At 36.2% G+C, this 17,892-nt stretch overlaps 1 protein-coding gene across 3 annotated transcripts in view; it reads left to right on the top strand.

Annotated features, from left to right (window-relative positions):
• Positions 1-1,421: 1,421 nt before the first annotated feature.
• LOC129259183 (uncharacterized) overlaps positions 1,422-17,892 on the top strand; it is a 25,773-nt gene continuing 9,302 nt past the window's right edge. The window contains exons 1-7 of one of the 3 annotated variants that reach the window (XM_064098067.1): positions 1,422-1,797; positions 5,391-5,442; positions 11,072-11,367; positions 14,039-14,198; positions 14,830-14,995; positions 15,672-15,835; positions 17,600-17,676. In XM_064098067.1, coding sequence (XP_063954137.1) covers positions 11,166-11,367; positions 14,039-14,198; positions 14,830-14,995; positions 15,672-15,835; positions 17,600-17,676 — 769 coding nt within the window. In that variant the 5' untranslated portion in view covers positions 1,422-1,797; positions 5,391-5,442; positions 11,072-11,165. Of the gene's footprint in view, positions 1,798-5,364; positions 5,443-11,071; positions 11,368-14,038; positions 14,199-14,829; positions 14,996-15,671; positions 15,836-17,599; positions 17,677-17,892 lie in introns of all 3 variants that reach the window. The other 2 variants (XM_054897485.2, XM_064098068.1) reach the window with 2 other exon arrangements.

Raw genomic sequence — 17,892 nt, 5'->3', positions numbered from 1 at the left:
CCACAGGGGAACCCCAATGATAAGCATTCGGCACCCCTTGCAGTGGTTATGTCACTGAACATAATAGTACTAGTAGAAACACAACGTCAAGTTGGGTATATATGTATTTTTTTTTGCTCAAAGTGGTAGTAGGATATCTCCTTCAATAATTCGAAAGGTTCAACCTGGGCACCCTAAGCCGTCATAAGCGGCTGAGGCCACACCCATTTTTTCACAATCCTTTTAAATATGATTTGTCTCTTTTACAGAATCAACATACCATGTTTGATATCAAATTAAAGCTGATGAAAATTTAAATGTTAACATTTGGATCGCGCATGGCATCATGCAAGACTCGTGTAGATCAGTGAAAGGTCATTTAAGGTCAAATTGGGCACAATAAGGTAAAACAACATATCACACGAAATATATCATGTTTTGTAAACAAACATAACGTATTATTTGTGTTCCCCCTGAAAATTGTATAGTTGATGGTGTGTATTTTAGAATCTGACGGTTGCCACCTTGGCACTTTAATGCATTTTTTAAAATTGGTATCATATGCCACGCCCACTTAACATTCCTCTTAATTATGACTTTCCCCTTTTTATGGAATAAACATAAGGTAGGGCCTATTTGGTACCAAATTGAAGCTATTGAAAAATCAAATAAGTAAATAATATATTTAACATATTTAACTTCAGAATAGGTCTTACTTTACTTAGCAGTGCTGCAAATTAATTATGACGAATATGACCTCGAGTTTGAATAAATGGGAGAGTGATATAGAATTTTTCCTCACGTAGATACAAAGCCTTTTGGTTCGTTTAAAAAAAAAATCACATTTCGCTCCAATAATAGTGTTACAATGCTCGTCTTAAGTACACCTTTCTCTACAACCATGCTGATTTTGGTGAAAAGACATGGGTTTTGATGAATAAAGTGCAGCATTGTAGGCCCTACTTCTCAAATTTGTTATTTCAAACTTTTGAAATATATTTTTGTCGCGTTTCACACCTATTCAGAATTGAAAGGTGCTCCTACAATAAAAAAGAGTAAACGAATAGCAATATGAGTGAATTTTCTATCTTAGGTAGGCCTGTACAATAGGCCTAATGCAAAATTTGATGAAAGTTAGGCCTACTGGATTTTGACAGAGGTTATAAACTCAACGTTGTGATCTCGCAGGGTCTAATAATATCAAATTCTTTTTATTGCATATTTCACGAGACCTAATTTCAATTGGGTGAACTTCAAAGCTCGATAGAAAAAATCAAACACTTAAACCACTAGTACATTCATATTTAATCATTAACCCTCTTCAGGTTTTAATAGACAGCTATGCACTGCTTTTTCACGCAACTAACTATGCACCCCGATGCCTTTATTGAAAGGCCTCAGCCAAAATGCAAAAGTACCCTTTTCGGTTTTGCCCCCCCCCCGTCCCCGAACAAATATATAGACTGTGCCTTTAATTTAATCGATCAATGGACAAAATTTGATAACGAATACAAAACATCCGCATTTTGGGGAATGGGGAGGTCACCGTTAAAAATAACTAAGGAATGATAACAAGGGCGTGGTCCTTGCGCCACCACCAGCGAGTGCAATTAAGACTGGGGTCAAATATACAGTGGCGCTGGCAGGGCTAGGGTTCGGAAATTGGCCACTCGTCAAGCATCGCAGTCATACATATAACTTGAGGGATTCAATATACTGGAATTCTCCGATTGATTTTATCGCCCACATGTCCTAGAGAGGAAACCACGATACTGTACCAATTCTAGTAACTATGATTACTATAAATTTTATTATTTGGTAAGTTTCTTTACAATCTTAACTCCTTGTTTTTGGTTATAACTTGTCTTGAGAATGCAAAGTGGTATACATACAATATTTGGTAATTTGCGGAGCTGACACGGTTGGCAGAGCGATTCGCCCCCGCTAGTTCACGCGAGAGCGACGATGCGATAAGAGTAGAACACTGCACCCAGTTTAATGACTGTGATTCTTGGATTTTCAAGTAGGATTTGAGGGATTTGGGTAGGATTTCAGGTTGCAACGTTGGCAAAATTTGATCATGATAAATGTGGGAGAAAAGAGAGATCCAGGGGTCCGTTGCAGAAAGAGTTGCGTTCAAACGCAAGTCGAAAAATCAATTGCAAGTCCCAAATGCGCACTGTTGATTGGTAGAAAATCAAGTTGATTTTTAGAGTTGCAATTGATTGCAACTTTTTCTGCAACGAGCCCCAGATCCAGAGAGATATTGTAATGAAATTGGTGATATTGTCTTCAAAATAAATTAAAGATTAAGATCGAGATCTAGTGTAGACCATTTACGAGCAAAGTTTCGCCGAAACCGCAACGGTTAATGGTCCAATCGGGTTGATAAGCCTCTATGGTTTCGTGAGATCTTTTTCCTTTTTCGATTTGTCACTGTTGAACATCATAGACGTAATGGAGGCAGTTGGATGAGGTTCACGTAGAGAAATTGGTGAGTTTTTATTCATTTTTTATGTTATATTGATTAATTTGATGGCCTTCCCGTCTAAATAACAATTTGAATCGACATACTTATTAAATTATGCATTGATTTGCGATGCTTTGGGCAAGGGATGGGGGGAAAATGAGCAATGTATGATTTCACAAGAGCACTGACTAGTGACGAGAACGAGGTTATAATATAACCTCGTTCGTAGGATGAGTGGTGTAGACTAGACTATAGTAATAATAGATTTTCTAACTGTAGTCTGAGTACGGTAACTTTACAATCCAGTGTCGTAATCGATTATGAGAGCATGGATACTAACTGTAGTGTAGTGTTAGAACGAGGCATCTCACACACACAAGCGAATTCATGACATTGGATTTGGAAGGTAAGCCTAGTTGTATGCTGCACTCATCCTATAATCACAGACATGGTTATTAGAAGTAAACGGTAGATCTATTCCAAACCAATTCTATCATGTAATCTAGACCAAGAGATCACCATCACTTGTTCGTCAGAAGAGTTTGCATCGCATCAAAATGAATGGATGGGACTGAACTGGTCTCCCTTACCAGTTTAAGTAAACTGATCACTTGATAAATCGCATTATTTACATAATCAGTGAGCTGGCTCTGTAATACCAATTGCAAATTGAACCAGACCATCTAGGGTCTATGGACATAGGAGCAAGGATCTAGATAAACAAAAATTCAAATGATTTTACATGTAGATGAGTATCTATAAACCCATAGATAAGGTGCTATTTTAGATTATGTAAATGAAGACAGATGCTTGCTTGAATTTGCATAATATGAGTTTTGCTTTTAGCTACAATATCATCGCAATTATTTTTTAATTACACCCTGTATCTGTAAATCACATTCTTGACATTTGAGGGGATATTACATGTACACCTTGAACTTTCCCCAAAATGTCTTCTTCATTTGAAGTTCATCAGTATCCAGTTTAATAGTGTTGGTACTGGCGGCAGTTACACCAGTTGTCTTGATTAAAAATAGTATTAAAAAAAGTACATTTCATCCCCAGTTCTGTTCTCTGTAATCTGCAAAAACAATATTGACTGTCTTATTTAACAATTTGTGCAAACTTCCCTTGTGTACCCAACTCAATTGGTCACCATTCATGAACTTTGTATTAAGTTGAATATCTGTACAAGTTCTCTTTAAGAACATTTTTATTTCCCATTCGGGCAAAGTACATCACTCACTATTTCTTTTGTTTTTTATTGTTTGAATTATACAATATTTCAATTTTTACAGATTTGACAATAAGGACCAACTTGACTAAACCATATAATGTTAAGTAATGGTAACTCTACATGTTCAGTGAGAAATCAAACTTTGTTTCACAGGACATTTAGGAGAAAATTAGAATATTTCATATTTCAAATAAAATACAAACGAAAAAGTGAGTGAGTGATGTCATCAGTTCCTTCATTTGCATACAGACCAGGATGTGCATATAACTGTTATGTGAAATTAAGCGAATCTTTAAAATGTCATAACTTTCTTATTTTACATCCGATTTTGATGAAATTTTTAGTGTTATGCTTGTTGGATTTTTCTCTCTTTTATTCAAATCAACTTTTTGTTGGGGTGGACTTGTCCTTTAAAGAGAAAATTAAGAATTAGCTGTGTTTTTCCAAAGTGAAACCTGCTCTGGTGTAGATCATATCAAGATCATTTGGATTTCGTACGCTACCTAAACATGTATTGCCCTTATAAGGCATACATGTAGTACAATTCCAATAGGGTTTTGTTTTTAGTCAAACTAAAAACCAAGCTATTCTCGTAGAGTAGGTTGAAAAAATATTGATTTGTGGCAAGCTTGTGCTGATATAGCACGTGGGGTGATGACAGACTTAACCCACACATAACATGACTTTTGATGTTAAAGGACAGGATAGAGCCATACATGAGCATGAATTTATTTGTCCAGTGAAATAAAGTATAATCTTTCCCCTTTTAAGAACTAGCTTTGATAACAATATATAATCTGCGATTCTCATTCTGTGTTTGGAAAGTGACATTGACCCTTCATCCTTCAATTTTTCTTGACTTGGGGGCGGGGGGCAATCTAAAGAATAATCATTTTCAGGACTGGCATATACATCTACATTGCTTATGCACAATAAAAGTTGCCAGATTTCTAGGTAAGGATGTCATACTGTAGTTTGCATGTATATCCACCATTTAAGGGTGAGGATGATGAGGCAAATTTCATCTAGGGACCAAAAGGTCAAATGATTTGAGGCCTTGTGGCATGTGCATCATTTTTTTTTTAAGTTTTGGTTTAACTTGCTCTCATTTCACCTACATGGATATTTCCACAATTTAATTCTCATAAATCACTCTGCATCAAGTATGCATGCTCTCATAATGCTATCCAATCAATTTATTTTAATCTTATGATTTTTTTGTTTCTCAGTTTTCACAGGTTTTCAGTAGAAAAAAAATCATGTTGATTTAAACATGTCCTTGTGTTCTCATTCTTATATGAATTTTGTTGCATTTTTTAATCACTGATCGTGAGGTATTGTCACATATATACCTAGAAATATTACATTAAAGGCCATCTTGTAGTCAAAAGCTCATTTTGCATGTTTTATTGATTGTAAATCAGGTGAGATTCATGGTTCGTGAAACACCTTGTTTCACAAATTACTGCCAAAATTAAAATTCAATTACTTCATTTTTAGTTCATTATTTATTGTCAGATTTTAAATGCTCAGTGATTTTATTTCAGTCCATAGAACCCCTTTAACTGAAGGAAGTTAGACTTGATTTTGTTTGGTTTTCTGGGCAGCTATTGATGCATCACACCTTACTGTTGTTATGAAATTGCCCAAATTTTCTGTCTGATTTCATTTCCTCCAGAACATTCTGTGTTCTATTCATTTCAGAGCTGGATGCAATGTTCCCTCTCAAGATGAAGAATTCTTCTGCATGAGTGAGGTAAATATCATTGGAACTTGCTGGTAATAAATCCTATATGTGCTGTATACAATAGTTTGTACTTGTCTTGTATACATGTATTGTGCAGTATAGTTCAAACTGAGTCTCTCATTTAGATTTCAGTCGAGTGCCTCTGAAAGGGTTTTTAAATCCAAAGTAGTGATTGTGGAAACCAAATTGCCTTTTCCACTCCTTTATAATGATCTGTAGACCTTGTTAGCTCAAAATCACAGCAGCGTTGCATTTTTTTGCAGATTTTCTGCTACACTAGTGCTTTCACACCTGCTCCTTTCATATTGTTTTTTTTTTTTCATGGAGGTTTTCAGCCAGATCATAATTTTCCCACATGAAATAAAATTACTTGCTGACTTAATATAGTTTTCAAACCAAGAGATATTTTGGAGAGATGTTGCTTTGATTTTTGCAGTGAGAAGAAATTTTTAAAAATATATTTTTAGTACCGCTCTGAAAAAAGCAATGTTAAAGGGATGGTCCGGGCTGAAAATATAAATGTCTAAATAAATAGAGTAAAATTCACAGAGAAAAATGCTGAAAATTTCATCAAAATCGGATAAAAATAACAAAGTTATTGAATTTTAAAGTTTATCAATATTTTGTGAAAACAGTTATATGCACATCGTCATGAATATTTATTAGGTGGGCTGATGATGTCCCATCCCCACTTTCCTTTTTCATACGTGAGTAAATGATGTGTCTCCGTTATGATGAAATAAGTTGCGGCAATTAATAATAATGCACTTAATCAGTTGTCAATCCAATTGTTTATAAAGTTCTTAGTAGAAAAATTTTGAATAAACCTAATTTCATATAATAAAATACAAAAGAACAAGTGGGGATATGACATCATCAGCCCACCTAACAAATATTCATAAAGAGAACTGTTTCATCGGAATAATGCAAATCTTTAAAATTCAATAACTTCGTTATTTGTTACCGATTATGATCAAATTTTCAGCATTTTGCTTTGTGAATTTTACTCTATTTATTGACATATAAATATCTCCAGCCTGGACCATCCCTTTAATAGCAATGATAATAATAACATGAAAAGTAATTATGATAATAATAATAAAGATGATGATAAAATACCAAAAATACTATAAAGCAGGTTTATTAGGATAACTTTGATCTGAGGCATAGATATTTATACACTTCTTACTTCTGTAGTATAGTAGTCATATGAGAGTTTTGTTGCTGGCTTGTAAATGTGAGAACATTTTTAACTGGTTCCATTATTACATGTAGGTATGGATGTTTGTCTGAAACTGCAAATTTGTGCAAAATTGACTGTGGGATGAGTTTATAAAATGTAATTTATTTGTTTTGTTTTTTTATTGGGCAGGTGTGAATGACTTAACTGTTATTATAACAATGAAAGTGACTGCTTGGGGCTTTCAGTGTAGTCTTTGTTTGGCTGAGGGTTTGAGTGTATTACAAGTCAGTTGGATTCTGAGTGAGGGTCAGCGTAGAGGTTAACATAATTTGGTGTTATGAAAACAGTACAAGTGTTGTGGAATGCTAGGAAAGCAAGACTATGAGTCAAAAGTTTCTCACATTTTACAGGTTGTAGACATAATTTACATCTCACTGGAATTCAATCCGCTATATGAACCATGTCAAACATAGAGCAAAGTGGCTACAACTGTTGATTAATCTGCTTTTGAAAAATGAAATGTCATTATAGGAATACAATCATGTAGCAATGAGGTGTTTGGCCATTTAATTCTTGTTCAGACTTCAATGATTACATACTTGTATAACTTTTTACAAGGCATTTACATGTACGTACCATGTTTTCTGTTATGATAAGTTCACAACTGATAATATCAAATTGCAACATTCAAGTACATATACTTCTGTGGAGAGTAGTAAGTGTACATGTATTTAGCAACAAAGCTTGCCCTATGGTCACATATATCAATAGTCAAAATACCATAATATTTTACTAGAGTCAACAAAAGTCTTACATTTCAGGTAACGGAGCAATTTTTTTTAAAGAAGCTAATTACACATTCCCCATCTATAATCGTTCCCTTATCAACTAAATATAATTTTTCCACCGGGCTCTTGGGTTAAAATTGGATGCGCTATCCAGCACAAATTTTCTGAAAACTGGAATTTAAATTTGCTGAATAAGTATTGAAGCTAGCAAAGTCATAGTTTTTTAATTCTGCATGCATTATTTTGCAAAAGACACTCAGCATCAAGTTTGAGCAAAATTTATTTGTTGTGAAGTGTGCGCTCGCTCTGCATTGGAGCTGCCACTAACTTGTTCCTGATATAGCTTTTCCCCAACAATTCTTTATGTGACTCTAACTGGGCTCTCATTCCTTCCCTATATACATGACCAGCTTTGACTAAGAAATTGTAACTGTTTTATAGTTTATACAGTTACAGTTTTTTGTCTCGCCTGCATAGCAGAGCGAGACTATAGGCGCCGCTTTTCCGACGGCGGCGGCGGCGTCAACATCAAATCTTAACCTAAGGTTAAGTTTTTGAAATGAAATCATAACTTAGGAAATATATGGACCTAGTTCATGAAACTTGGACATAAGGTTAATCAAGTATTACTGAACATCCTGTCTGAGTTTCAGGTCACATGACCAAGGTCAAAGGTCATTTAGGGTCAATGAACTTAGACCATGTTGGGAAAATTATTTTCAAAATCTTAACCGAAGGTTAAGTTTTTGAAATGACATCATAACTTAGAAAGTATATGGACCTAGTTCATGAAACTTGGGCATAAGATTAATCAAGTATTAGTGAACATCCTGCTCGAGTTTCAGGTCACGTGACCAAGGTCAAAGGTCATTTAGGGTCAATGAACTTTGGTCAAATTGGGGGTATTTGTTGAATTACTATCATAACTTTGAAAATTTATGGATTTAGTTCATGAAACTTGGACATTAGGTTAATCAAGTACCACTGAATATCCTGTGCGAGTTTCAGGTCACATGACCATGGTCAATGGTCATTTAAGGTCAATGAACTTTGGCCGTGTTGTGGGTATATGTTAAATTACCATCCTAACTCTGAAAGTTTATGGATCTAGTTCATAAAACTTGGGATATAAGAGTAATCAAGCATCACTGAACATCCCCTGTTTCAGGTCACAAAACCAAGTCAAAGGTTAGTTAAAGGAGAAATATATTGATTATGAATATGGCCTAATTAGATATCAGTGGAAAGGTAATGATGTGGGGATTATCATTTGGTCATTCAAAAATAACGAAAGTAATACATAAGGTGGAAATCGCCAATTAAAAAGCGCTAAAATGCCTCTCCGAAATACGCCTCCCATCGGTCTCTGAATTGACTCGAATTTGTGACGTGTATAAGTGTACGAGAGACGTGATCGGCTCTCCCACGTCAAGCTCCACTTGCCTGCAAAACCTGTTGCGAGGGTACATTTTCTCCACACTGTCACTGAATACTTCGATCACGAAATGAAAGAAAACCCAGAAGTTTATATAGATTTTGGATTTTCAAATTGACGATTTTGAAGATGAAGAGAATGATGATGAAGTTTCTAGCTCTAGTGACGTGGATGGAGGTAAATTAGGGGAATTACGCCTATGATGATGAGTCGGACAATTCAACTGTATGCCGATTCGCTACCAAGTCATGCAGCTGCTAGTGCTAGCTGCACGTACCGCGGGCCAAAATAAATCCATGAAAATGAATTCCAGCCTGACCATCCAGACAGAGTCTCTCTGTCAATAAAATTTACTCTAAAGAAGGAAAATAATGATATAACTGTACTTACAAACAAGTGAATATATCCGAACCCGAAGGCAAATCAACTCAACGAATAGCAGCAGACGATATGCACCGACGGTAAACTTCAAGTGGCTGGGATAAATTGTCACTCGTTCTGTTAGATATAATTTCTATCTCATTATTTTGACAAAATTACGAAACTCGGGGAATTATTTCTCTATATAAAAATATAGTAACACCTCGTACTATTTTTGAATTACGATAAAACCTTTTTTGAAGCAAAAAGTTGAGGTAAATTAAAATCAGATGTAAAAGATAATCCCCAACATGCGTAGCTCGTATGTGATTGTAAACAAACCATCACAAACACATATTGCTTGCTCGCCTTGGCTGAGAGAGTAGATGCACGTGTTGCACAGCTCTCAATCGGCATTTTAGATGGTTTGTTTACAATAACATACGAGCTACGCATGTTGGGGATGATCTTTTACATCTAATATTAATTTACCTCAGCTTTTTGCTTCAAAAAAGGTTTTATCGTAATTCAAAAATAATACGAGGTGTTACTATATTTTTATGTAAAGAAATAATTCCCCGAGTTTCGTAATTTTGTCAGAATAATGAGGTAGAAATTATATCTAACAGAACGAGTGATAATTTATCCCAGCCACGTGAAGTTTATCGTCGGTGCATATCGTCTGCTGCTATTCGTTGAGTTGATTTGCCTTCAGGTTCGGATATATTCACTTGTTTGTAAGTACAGTTATATCATTATTTTCCTTCTTTAGAGTAAATCTTATTGACAGAGGGAAGAGACTCTGTCTGGATGGTCAGGCTGGAATTCATTTTCATGGATTTATTTTGGCCCGCGGTACGTGCAGCTAGCACTAGCAGCTGCATGAGTTGGTAGCGAATCGGCATGCAAGTTGAATTGTCCGACTCATCATCATAGGCGTGATTCCCCTAATTTACCACCATCCACGTCACTAGAGCTAGAAACTTCATCATCATTCTCTTCATCTTCAAAATCATCAATTTGGAAATACAAAATCTAGATAAACTTCTGGGTTTTCTTTCATTTCGTGATCGAAGTATTCAGTGACAGTGTGGAGAAAACGTACCCTCGCAACAGGTTTTGCATGCAAGTACAGTGGAGCTTGACGTGGGAGAGCCAATCACGTCTCTCGTACACTCATACACGTCATAAAAAACCCAATGTCGCGGACGTATTTGTGCGTGTTTGAAGCATTCAGAGAGAGAACTTTAAACTATCAATTAAGTGAGTTTCATCGGTCTCCATGATAAACGATGTACACCATCGTGTTCTTCTTATTTTCCCCTTTAATTTGATATATAATTCTTCATTTTTATGATTTTCAATATATTTCTACTTTAAGGTCAATAAACTTAGGCCATGTTGGGGTAATTGTTGAAGTGCCATCATAACTTTGAAAGTTTATGGATAGAGTGAATGAAATGTGGACATGGGTGTAGTTGACAGTCTTAAGTCTCCGTTCAAATGTCATTTATGGTCAATGAACGTGGTATTATGTCATTATATGAATGATGTTTTTGTGAATGATTATTTTATAGTAGTTTTCAAAGTTAGCACTGCTGCTATATTAAATTGCGTAGTGCAGGCGAGACTGCCAGAGGCGTTCCACTTGTTTACAGTTTATTGTTACATGTAGATGTCCCCAACTGATGGCATTCCGGCCAGCAATAATCGACTACCCCCATGTACACGAAGATGTATGCCTTATCTTCATACAGCCATACAAGCTGCTTACTACATGTACATCTGTTCACAAAGTATTTTACAAAGTGTGTGATACCTGGAGTCAGTTTGTACTTGTTACTTGGTCAAGTGTCTTTATCTCAATTACAGTCTAACAGAGTAAAAGCCTGTCTATCTTGAGGACACAACACACACACCCAAACCAGCTAGAGCCAATACCTCCTAGACAGTCCCAGCAGCAGCGATGGGGGGAGGTACCAGCAAGAACAAGACCCAGGGGGATCAATCAGGGCTGAACCTGAAAAAGGATGAGAGACGTTTCCTACAGAGATGTCTTTACAGCCTCCCATTCCCACCAGGAACCATCAATGCCGAGATGGTAGCTGCTGCTGCAAGGATGGTGGAGAGACTAGAGTATCATGATCCTATCAATATCTTGACAAAAGGTAAACAGACGGTGGGGAAAATAGGCCTGGTAGGTCTTGGGGGTTTATTTTCATTTGGTCCAATGCCAATTCGTCCAATCACCAACTTGTTTTATACTTTCATTTGGTCTACCGTCAGTTCGTCCAATATCCACATTGTCTAATTGCCGTTTCGTCCACTCATCATTTCGTATAATAACCAGTTCGTCCAATAGCCATTTAGTCATTTACCATTTGGTCTAACTAGACTAAGTGTTATTTGGGCAAAATGCATGAAAATAAAACAAATATTAGACCAACTGGTTATGAGACGAAATGGTCGTAGACGAACAGGTGATTAGACGAAGTGATGATGCACCAAAGGATTGTTACACGAAGTGGTGATGGACGGAATGGCATTAGACTAAAGGTAGACCATGTGGTTAGTGGACGAGTAGGCAGTGGATGAATTGGAAATTTACTGTCTTGGGTACTGCTTGGAGGGTTTTCTCCCCAGGGAGTGGAGAAACCATAATCCTATCAATAAAATGGATTGATAGCTCTTTATAGATTACTCCCCATGGAGTGGAGAAAGTTTTCTTGAGTACACTGATTCAATCAGTGCCTGGACACTGATTCAATCAATGTTTTGATAGAAGGTAAACAGATTTTCGGAAAGGGAAGTCATATATATACATGTAGATCTTGACATATTACTCCCTAGGGAATGGAGAAAGTACTTGAGTACCGAGATGCTATCAATGTCTTGAGGTAAACATTGGGTTGCCAATAGATTGTAAACTACCCTTCAAGAGTTCTGGTAAACCTATAATATTCATAATTATAAATTTAAAAATCCCCCTGTATAGTATTTTCTTGTCAAGGAAGTAATTTTGGCATTATAAACTACATCACCACAAAGATTTGCTCAAGTTTGGCCAATATGACCATTGAACTTGCAGGAAGATTTTGTCTGAAATCTTGTTTGGGACACTTATATTGGCCCAAATAGAATTCCCATTGCCAGGTTTGCTACTGAAAATGTAAAAAACAGCGGCAATGAAAAATGCTGCTGGAGGAAATCTATTCACAATTGCATGACAGAAATATAATAGTTTTTTTTTTTTTGTGATTTGAAAGTGAAGTTGTTTCCTTTGGTATAAAACTGTCAGTCTCTTGGATAAACTACTTAGTTCTTACACAACAGATCAGACAAAGTTTAAGTTAAATAATGAAAACAGTAGACTCAGCATTACCACACCTTATAGTAGAGAGAGAGTTTAAAAGACAGTTACTGTAGACCAGCCATTCTCAATTACTTTTTTTGAAGCGCCACATTTCTTGTTGAGAATCTGTAATGCTCCACTATCCCTCGCACTATCCATTACGCAAACCAGCAATGTATCAGCGGAGGGGGTCCAGAGGCCCCTGATGGGGGTCGAGGGGGCAGAGCCCCCAGAAGTTTTGGAATATGAGGCCTTTTAAATTGCCCAGAGGGGCTCTAATTAATATCAACAGAAGAAATACAAATGCCAACAAACTACACAATATGAATATTAAAATAAAAATTACCAGTGACTTTTTCACAACATACCAATGATACCACTAGTTCAAACTGTTTTGCACCAGACCTATTGGCTGAAGAAATTGGCGTAATGAGTAAAAAAAAATGAGGGGGCAAGATATGGCAGCTGAAGCAAAAATATTGAACTTTTCAATACAAAAATCTATATTTTGACATAATATTAAGAAAATAATACAATGTTCCACTCTTTCCCTTTCCTTTTCTCCTTTTTTTTCTTGGCCGTGAAACACTTGGGGGGGCCCCCAATCCCCACCCCCATCTGTACGCCAGTGGCTGAAGTTACGTTCCCCGATTTTGCAAGGGCTGAAAATTAGGCGTTGCACTGCACTAACGCCCCAAACTGCCCCTCTTGATAGATCTCTCTCTCTCTACAACTCGTGTTAAGCAAGAGTGCATGCAGGCAATCACGGCAAGCAATACATCTGACCATACATGTATTTCACTTTTACAACTTCGGATTTTAATCGGCTCCGGAAACAAAGTTTCTGCTTGTTATGTCCCAAATTCATAATCTTTTATGATCAGGATGTACTTTGAATATCATATTATTTGATGTTTAACTCTTAACCAAAACGTATACTCTGGAAATGGAAAATTTCTCGCCGTTGAAAAAGAAATCCTACAAACGGGGTTTTCAAATCACTTGTGTGGAATATTAACTTTGTACAGCATAGAATAAATAAAAAGGAGAACACCATCGACCCTCCATAATAGGGGTTATCGAGTGCTAAATTGGACAAAATTTGAGGAAATCAATTAGCAATTAAGTGTCAAGTAAAGAGTTTTTGTTTTCTCTTTGTGTTAAAATGATCACCAAATCCTTATTTCCAGGTTACTGGTAGATACATTTTTTCTCACCAATTTATCCTTATTTTTACGTTCTTTTTTATACCTGCTCCCAAGCGCCACTCCGCAAGGCTCGGTGCGCCACAAGTGGCACGCGCGCCACCATTTGAGAATCCCTGCTGTAGACCAATCAGAACATGTCTAGATCACTCATACCCATGATAATCACTTCATTATTAAACTGCAAATTGAACTTTTTCAATTTTTTCAAATGTGATACAGTACAAAATGTCCTCGCTCATTATTTTACATTATTGCACATTATTGCTTATAATTTTTCAGGTGGTCGAGCCAAGGGTATCTACATCCTGGTCAAAGGTCAAGTAAAGGTCCTATCAGTAAGCAATGAACCTGTAGCCATTCTCTCTCCTGGTAATTTCTTTGGAGAGATCTCAACCCTCTTCTATGTTCCTGTCACTGCGACTGCTCAATCATCAGCTCAGTAAGTAGTAAAACCACTATTATGGGAGACGGAGGTTTGAAGGGAAGGATGAATGTTGTTGAAAGTAGACATAATTGCTGATGATAGAGCCTGTGGCTGGCTTTACTTGTACTCCAAGATTCCGGGAGTCCCAAAGAAAATTTTGTATAATTTATTGTATTTCATTATCTACAGTGTATTAGTAACACTTTTTCAAGCATTAAGAGTGGAAAATTCAAAGTTATGACTTGCCTAGCTAACACCTCCCAGGAAGTCTCTTTGTTCTAGAGATTATTAAAACAGAACAAGGCAGAGTGATATGATACAATGCATGAAATATCATTGACCTAGTGACTATTTTATCTTTTCCAGTTTCTTATGATCTTATATATTTTTTTAAATATTGTGTCTTGCTATTTCTCATATTTCGAAAGGGGTTGAAAAAAAAAATCAAGTTCCAAAGGGTAATGAGATGTGGTAAAATGTCATATGCTTTTATACAGGCAATAGAAAGTTGAGTTGAGTTCAAATTTTATGGTTTTTAGAAGTATGTGATAATTCTGTTGCTAAAATGACACGTCCTTCTAATTGTCAACCTTTAATTCATCACTCATGATAGCTACTACAGTATGTTTCCTCTCCTTGTTATCAGAGCTCAGTTCCTCTTACTGAAAGAAGAGAATCTTCGGAAGGCAACCGGTGAGGTGGTATCAACAGACCTGATGGACTACTACGTCAGACAACGTTACTTTGATACCAGCGGAAAACTAGACCAGGCACAACTCATGAACAGGATCTGTCTAACCACGCTGGAAAGGGTAACAATTAAATATCCCTTCACCAAACCTTGTTAAAGGCCCTGTTTCTTCGTACCATGCAAGCCTTGCGTGTGACTCTTGGGTGACTACTTTTGCTACCCGCTGGTTGGCTGTAGGTTACCTGCTTTTACATGGTCTCATACGTATCTCGCAGGCCTGTAGGAGTGCATGCAAGTCTGATTTCACACAGAAAAGTTTGGAACATGCTCAAAACTTTTTGCGATTGATTGCCAGGAACTTACTCCCAAGTCTTGCATGAAATGATGTGTCAGGGAATAGGGAAACAGTAATGCTGATCACATTTTTCAATACGCGCAATCAGCAAACCGTTGTTTCTCTTTTTCATGTGCAATGTCAAGGTATTGCAGATACAGTTTGCTGATCGTGTATGTGCATATTAAGTGAAAATATTCCGCTGTTGTTTGTTTTTGTACAGTACATGTCTCCAAAGGGATTTGTGCATTTTATCAAAATTTGTGCCTTGAACTGAAAATCTCCACATATCTAAAAAACTACAATATATAACTGCCTAGAAATTTAACTATGTATAAAGTAGGTCTTGTTTATTCGTTTTCTGCAAAAATCTCAAATCGATATCTTGACCAAAATTGACTAATGTGACAGTTTAGATGAATGCTGATAATTTATGTTATTGACTTATTTTTCATTCATTCAGATACCACTCTTTGGCAAATGGAAGGGTGATTCATGTTCATCACTAGTCAAACAATGCAAGGATGATATTGGTATTCAGTATCCAGTCTTACTCATCCCTGATATGACAATGATGGTCATGGAGGAAGATAAATCAGAAGAGATCGTCATCGTTACAAGAGGAAAGTAAGTCACAATCTTATTTGAAAAATATGTAAATTTGAAAAAATAGTAAAGGTCAGTCATATTATGATTATATTTTGATTGCATTCTCTGGGCCTATGATGGATGCTCCATGATTTCTAAAGTCCACTGCATTGGTCTGCGTTGTTGACTCAGTCGGTAACGCGTCTGCCCGTCGAACCAAAGATCGTGGGTTCCGAGTCCACCCCGGGCGGATGACTGAAGCCAGTGCGTTGTGTGTAAACGTCTCTCCCATGATTCATAGATGCAAGCTATGTTACAATGGAAAATACTCTGTCCCTCGGATAGGATGTTAAATGGAGGCCCCGTGTAGAGGAGAGTCACCACTGCACTATTCGTATAAGAATAGGGGGAACCCCCGGTATAGTGGTTCACCTGCACTCCCCCAATCAGTTATATCGGGAGGAGAGACCTGCGTGTCATAGTGATTCAGTTCGCTTTTCACCTCCCAGGCACAGGTGACGCCAAATAAATAATAATGATAATAATAATAAAAACCGACTTTGGAAAAGACATAGTAAACTTTGATGCTAATATTGAGACTTGGAATTTCTTACTGTGTAATGTTCTATATCATTGTACAAATACCTATGTTCAACTCTGTGACTATGCTATCATCCTTTAATAAAAGCAAATCTAATATCTAGTCGTAATGGCGTCATAGCAATGATACAATTGGCTATGATTTGATATTAATTTGACCTTTACTCCAAAATAAAGGCTTGCAATCATAAAAAATTTCATATTAGTATTCTTTTAGTTATTTTGAACCTCAAGTTAAGATAATTTTCAGAAAATGAGCAAAGTGCGATTTGCTCCAAAATCAGATCATGGACCAGCCGTTAAGTGTGCAATGGCCTCTAGGTTCCTATAATTTTAAACCATCATGTCAGATTTGTTTTGTGTTTGAATTTGACAATTGCTGTAATATTAGATTCTCTTCTCTGATTTGAGACCACAAAAATCATGGTAGATTAAAAACCATGAATATGGAGGCATATCAGTAGAAGAAACTCATGTGTGAATCTGAATCTACTCTCATGTAGAGATAAGTGAAAAATATTTAACAAAGAATTTAAAAAAAAAGTGCTGATGACCTAATCATGGAATAAATACTGTTTTGGTATTGTTAATCAATTTGTCTGTGCAACATGGCTTTAGCATAAAAATTTCAAACTCTTCTTGCTCATTAACTCGTATTAGGTATAATAATAAGAATAGGCATTTTATATAGGTATCGAAATGAAGAATTAATGAATTGTAATGTGATGTAAATGAAATATTGTATATGAAATATGCCTGTGAAGAAAAACAACTAGGGATACTGGATTCCTTTCTTCTGGGACACTCTGTAGAATTTCTTGCTTAAATTACTTCACAGTAACGGTTATAATCCACTTCAGGAAGAATATTGATACTTATATTATTGTATATTCAACTCCAGAGCACTTTATGTATAATATTGATGCCTAATTGAGTCTTATATCATACAGTGTGTCCCAACAAAAAACACAAAACTGAATAATTGATGATTTATCATTCTGTAATCACAAGTAAATTATACAACAACCTATCATTGTCTCATTGAGTTATACCAGATGGAAGAGCAGACTCTTAGCTTTACAAAGATCGGTCAGTCTATTTCATTAGTGATGTTATGAATTATGATAGATCATCAATAATTGTCTGGGTTTTTTTTCTGGGATACACTGTATAAGAATTTGATTGGCTTATTTTATTTGACAGAGTGGAGGTCAGAAGAGAAAAAGAATCCATCACAGTCATTGATGTTGAAAGGTGGCCATTTTGGATAGGAGAAGAAGGTAACCATAAACAATTGTGCTTATTCAATTCACACCGGTTGATATTCAACACCAACTTTCAATGCTATATTTCACCTGGTACTTATTTACCTTCTGACAAAGAATATGATATATGAAAATTATATTTTTTTATTTAAGCCCTGAAATCTTGCTAGTTTTCATCCCCTTGAACTGGTCATAAAGAAAGTCCAGGATGACAACCCTAGTTTAAGTGTT

This window comes from Lytechinus pictus, chromosome 4 (assembly GCF_037042905.1).
Source record: "Lytechinus pictus isolate F3 Inbred chromosome 4, Lp3.0, whole genome shotgun sequence".
NCBI classification, from domain to species: domain Eukaryota; kingdom Metazoa; phylum Echinodermata; class Echinoidea; order Temnopleuroida; family Toxopneustidae; genus Lytechinus; species Lytechinus pictus.
Note: the sequence above shows the minus strand (reverse complement) of the source record. Positions and strands in the feature narration are given on the sequence as shown.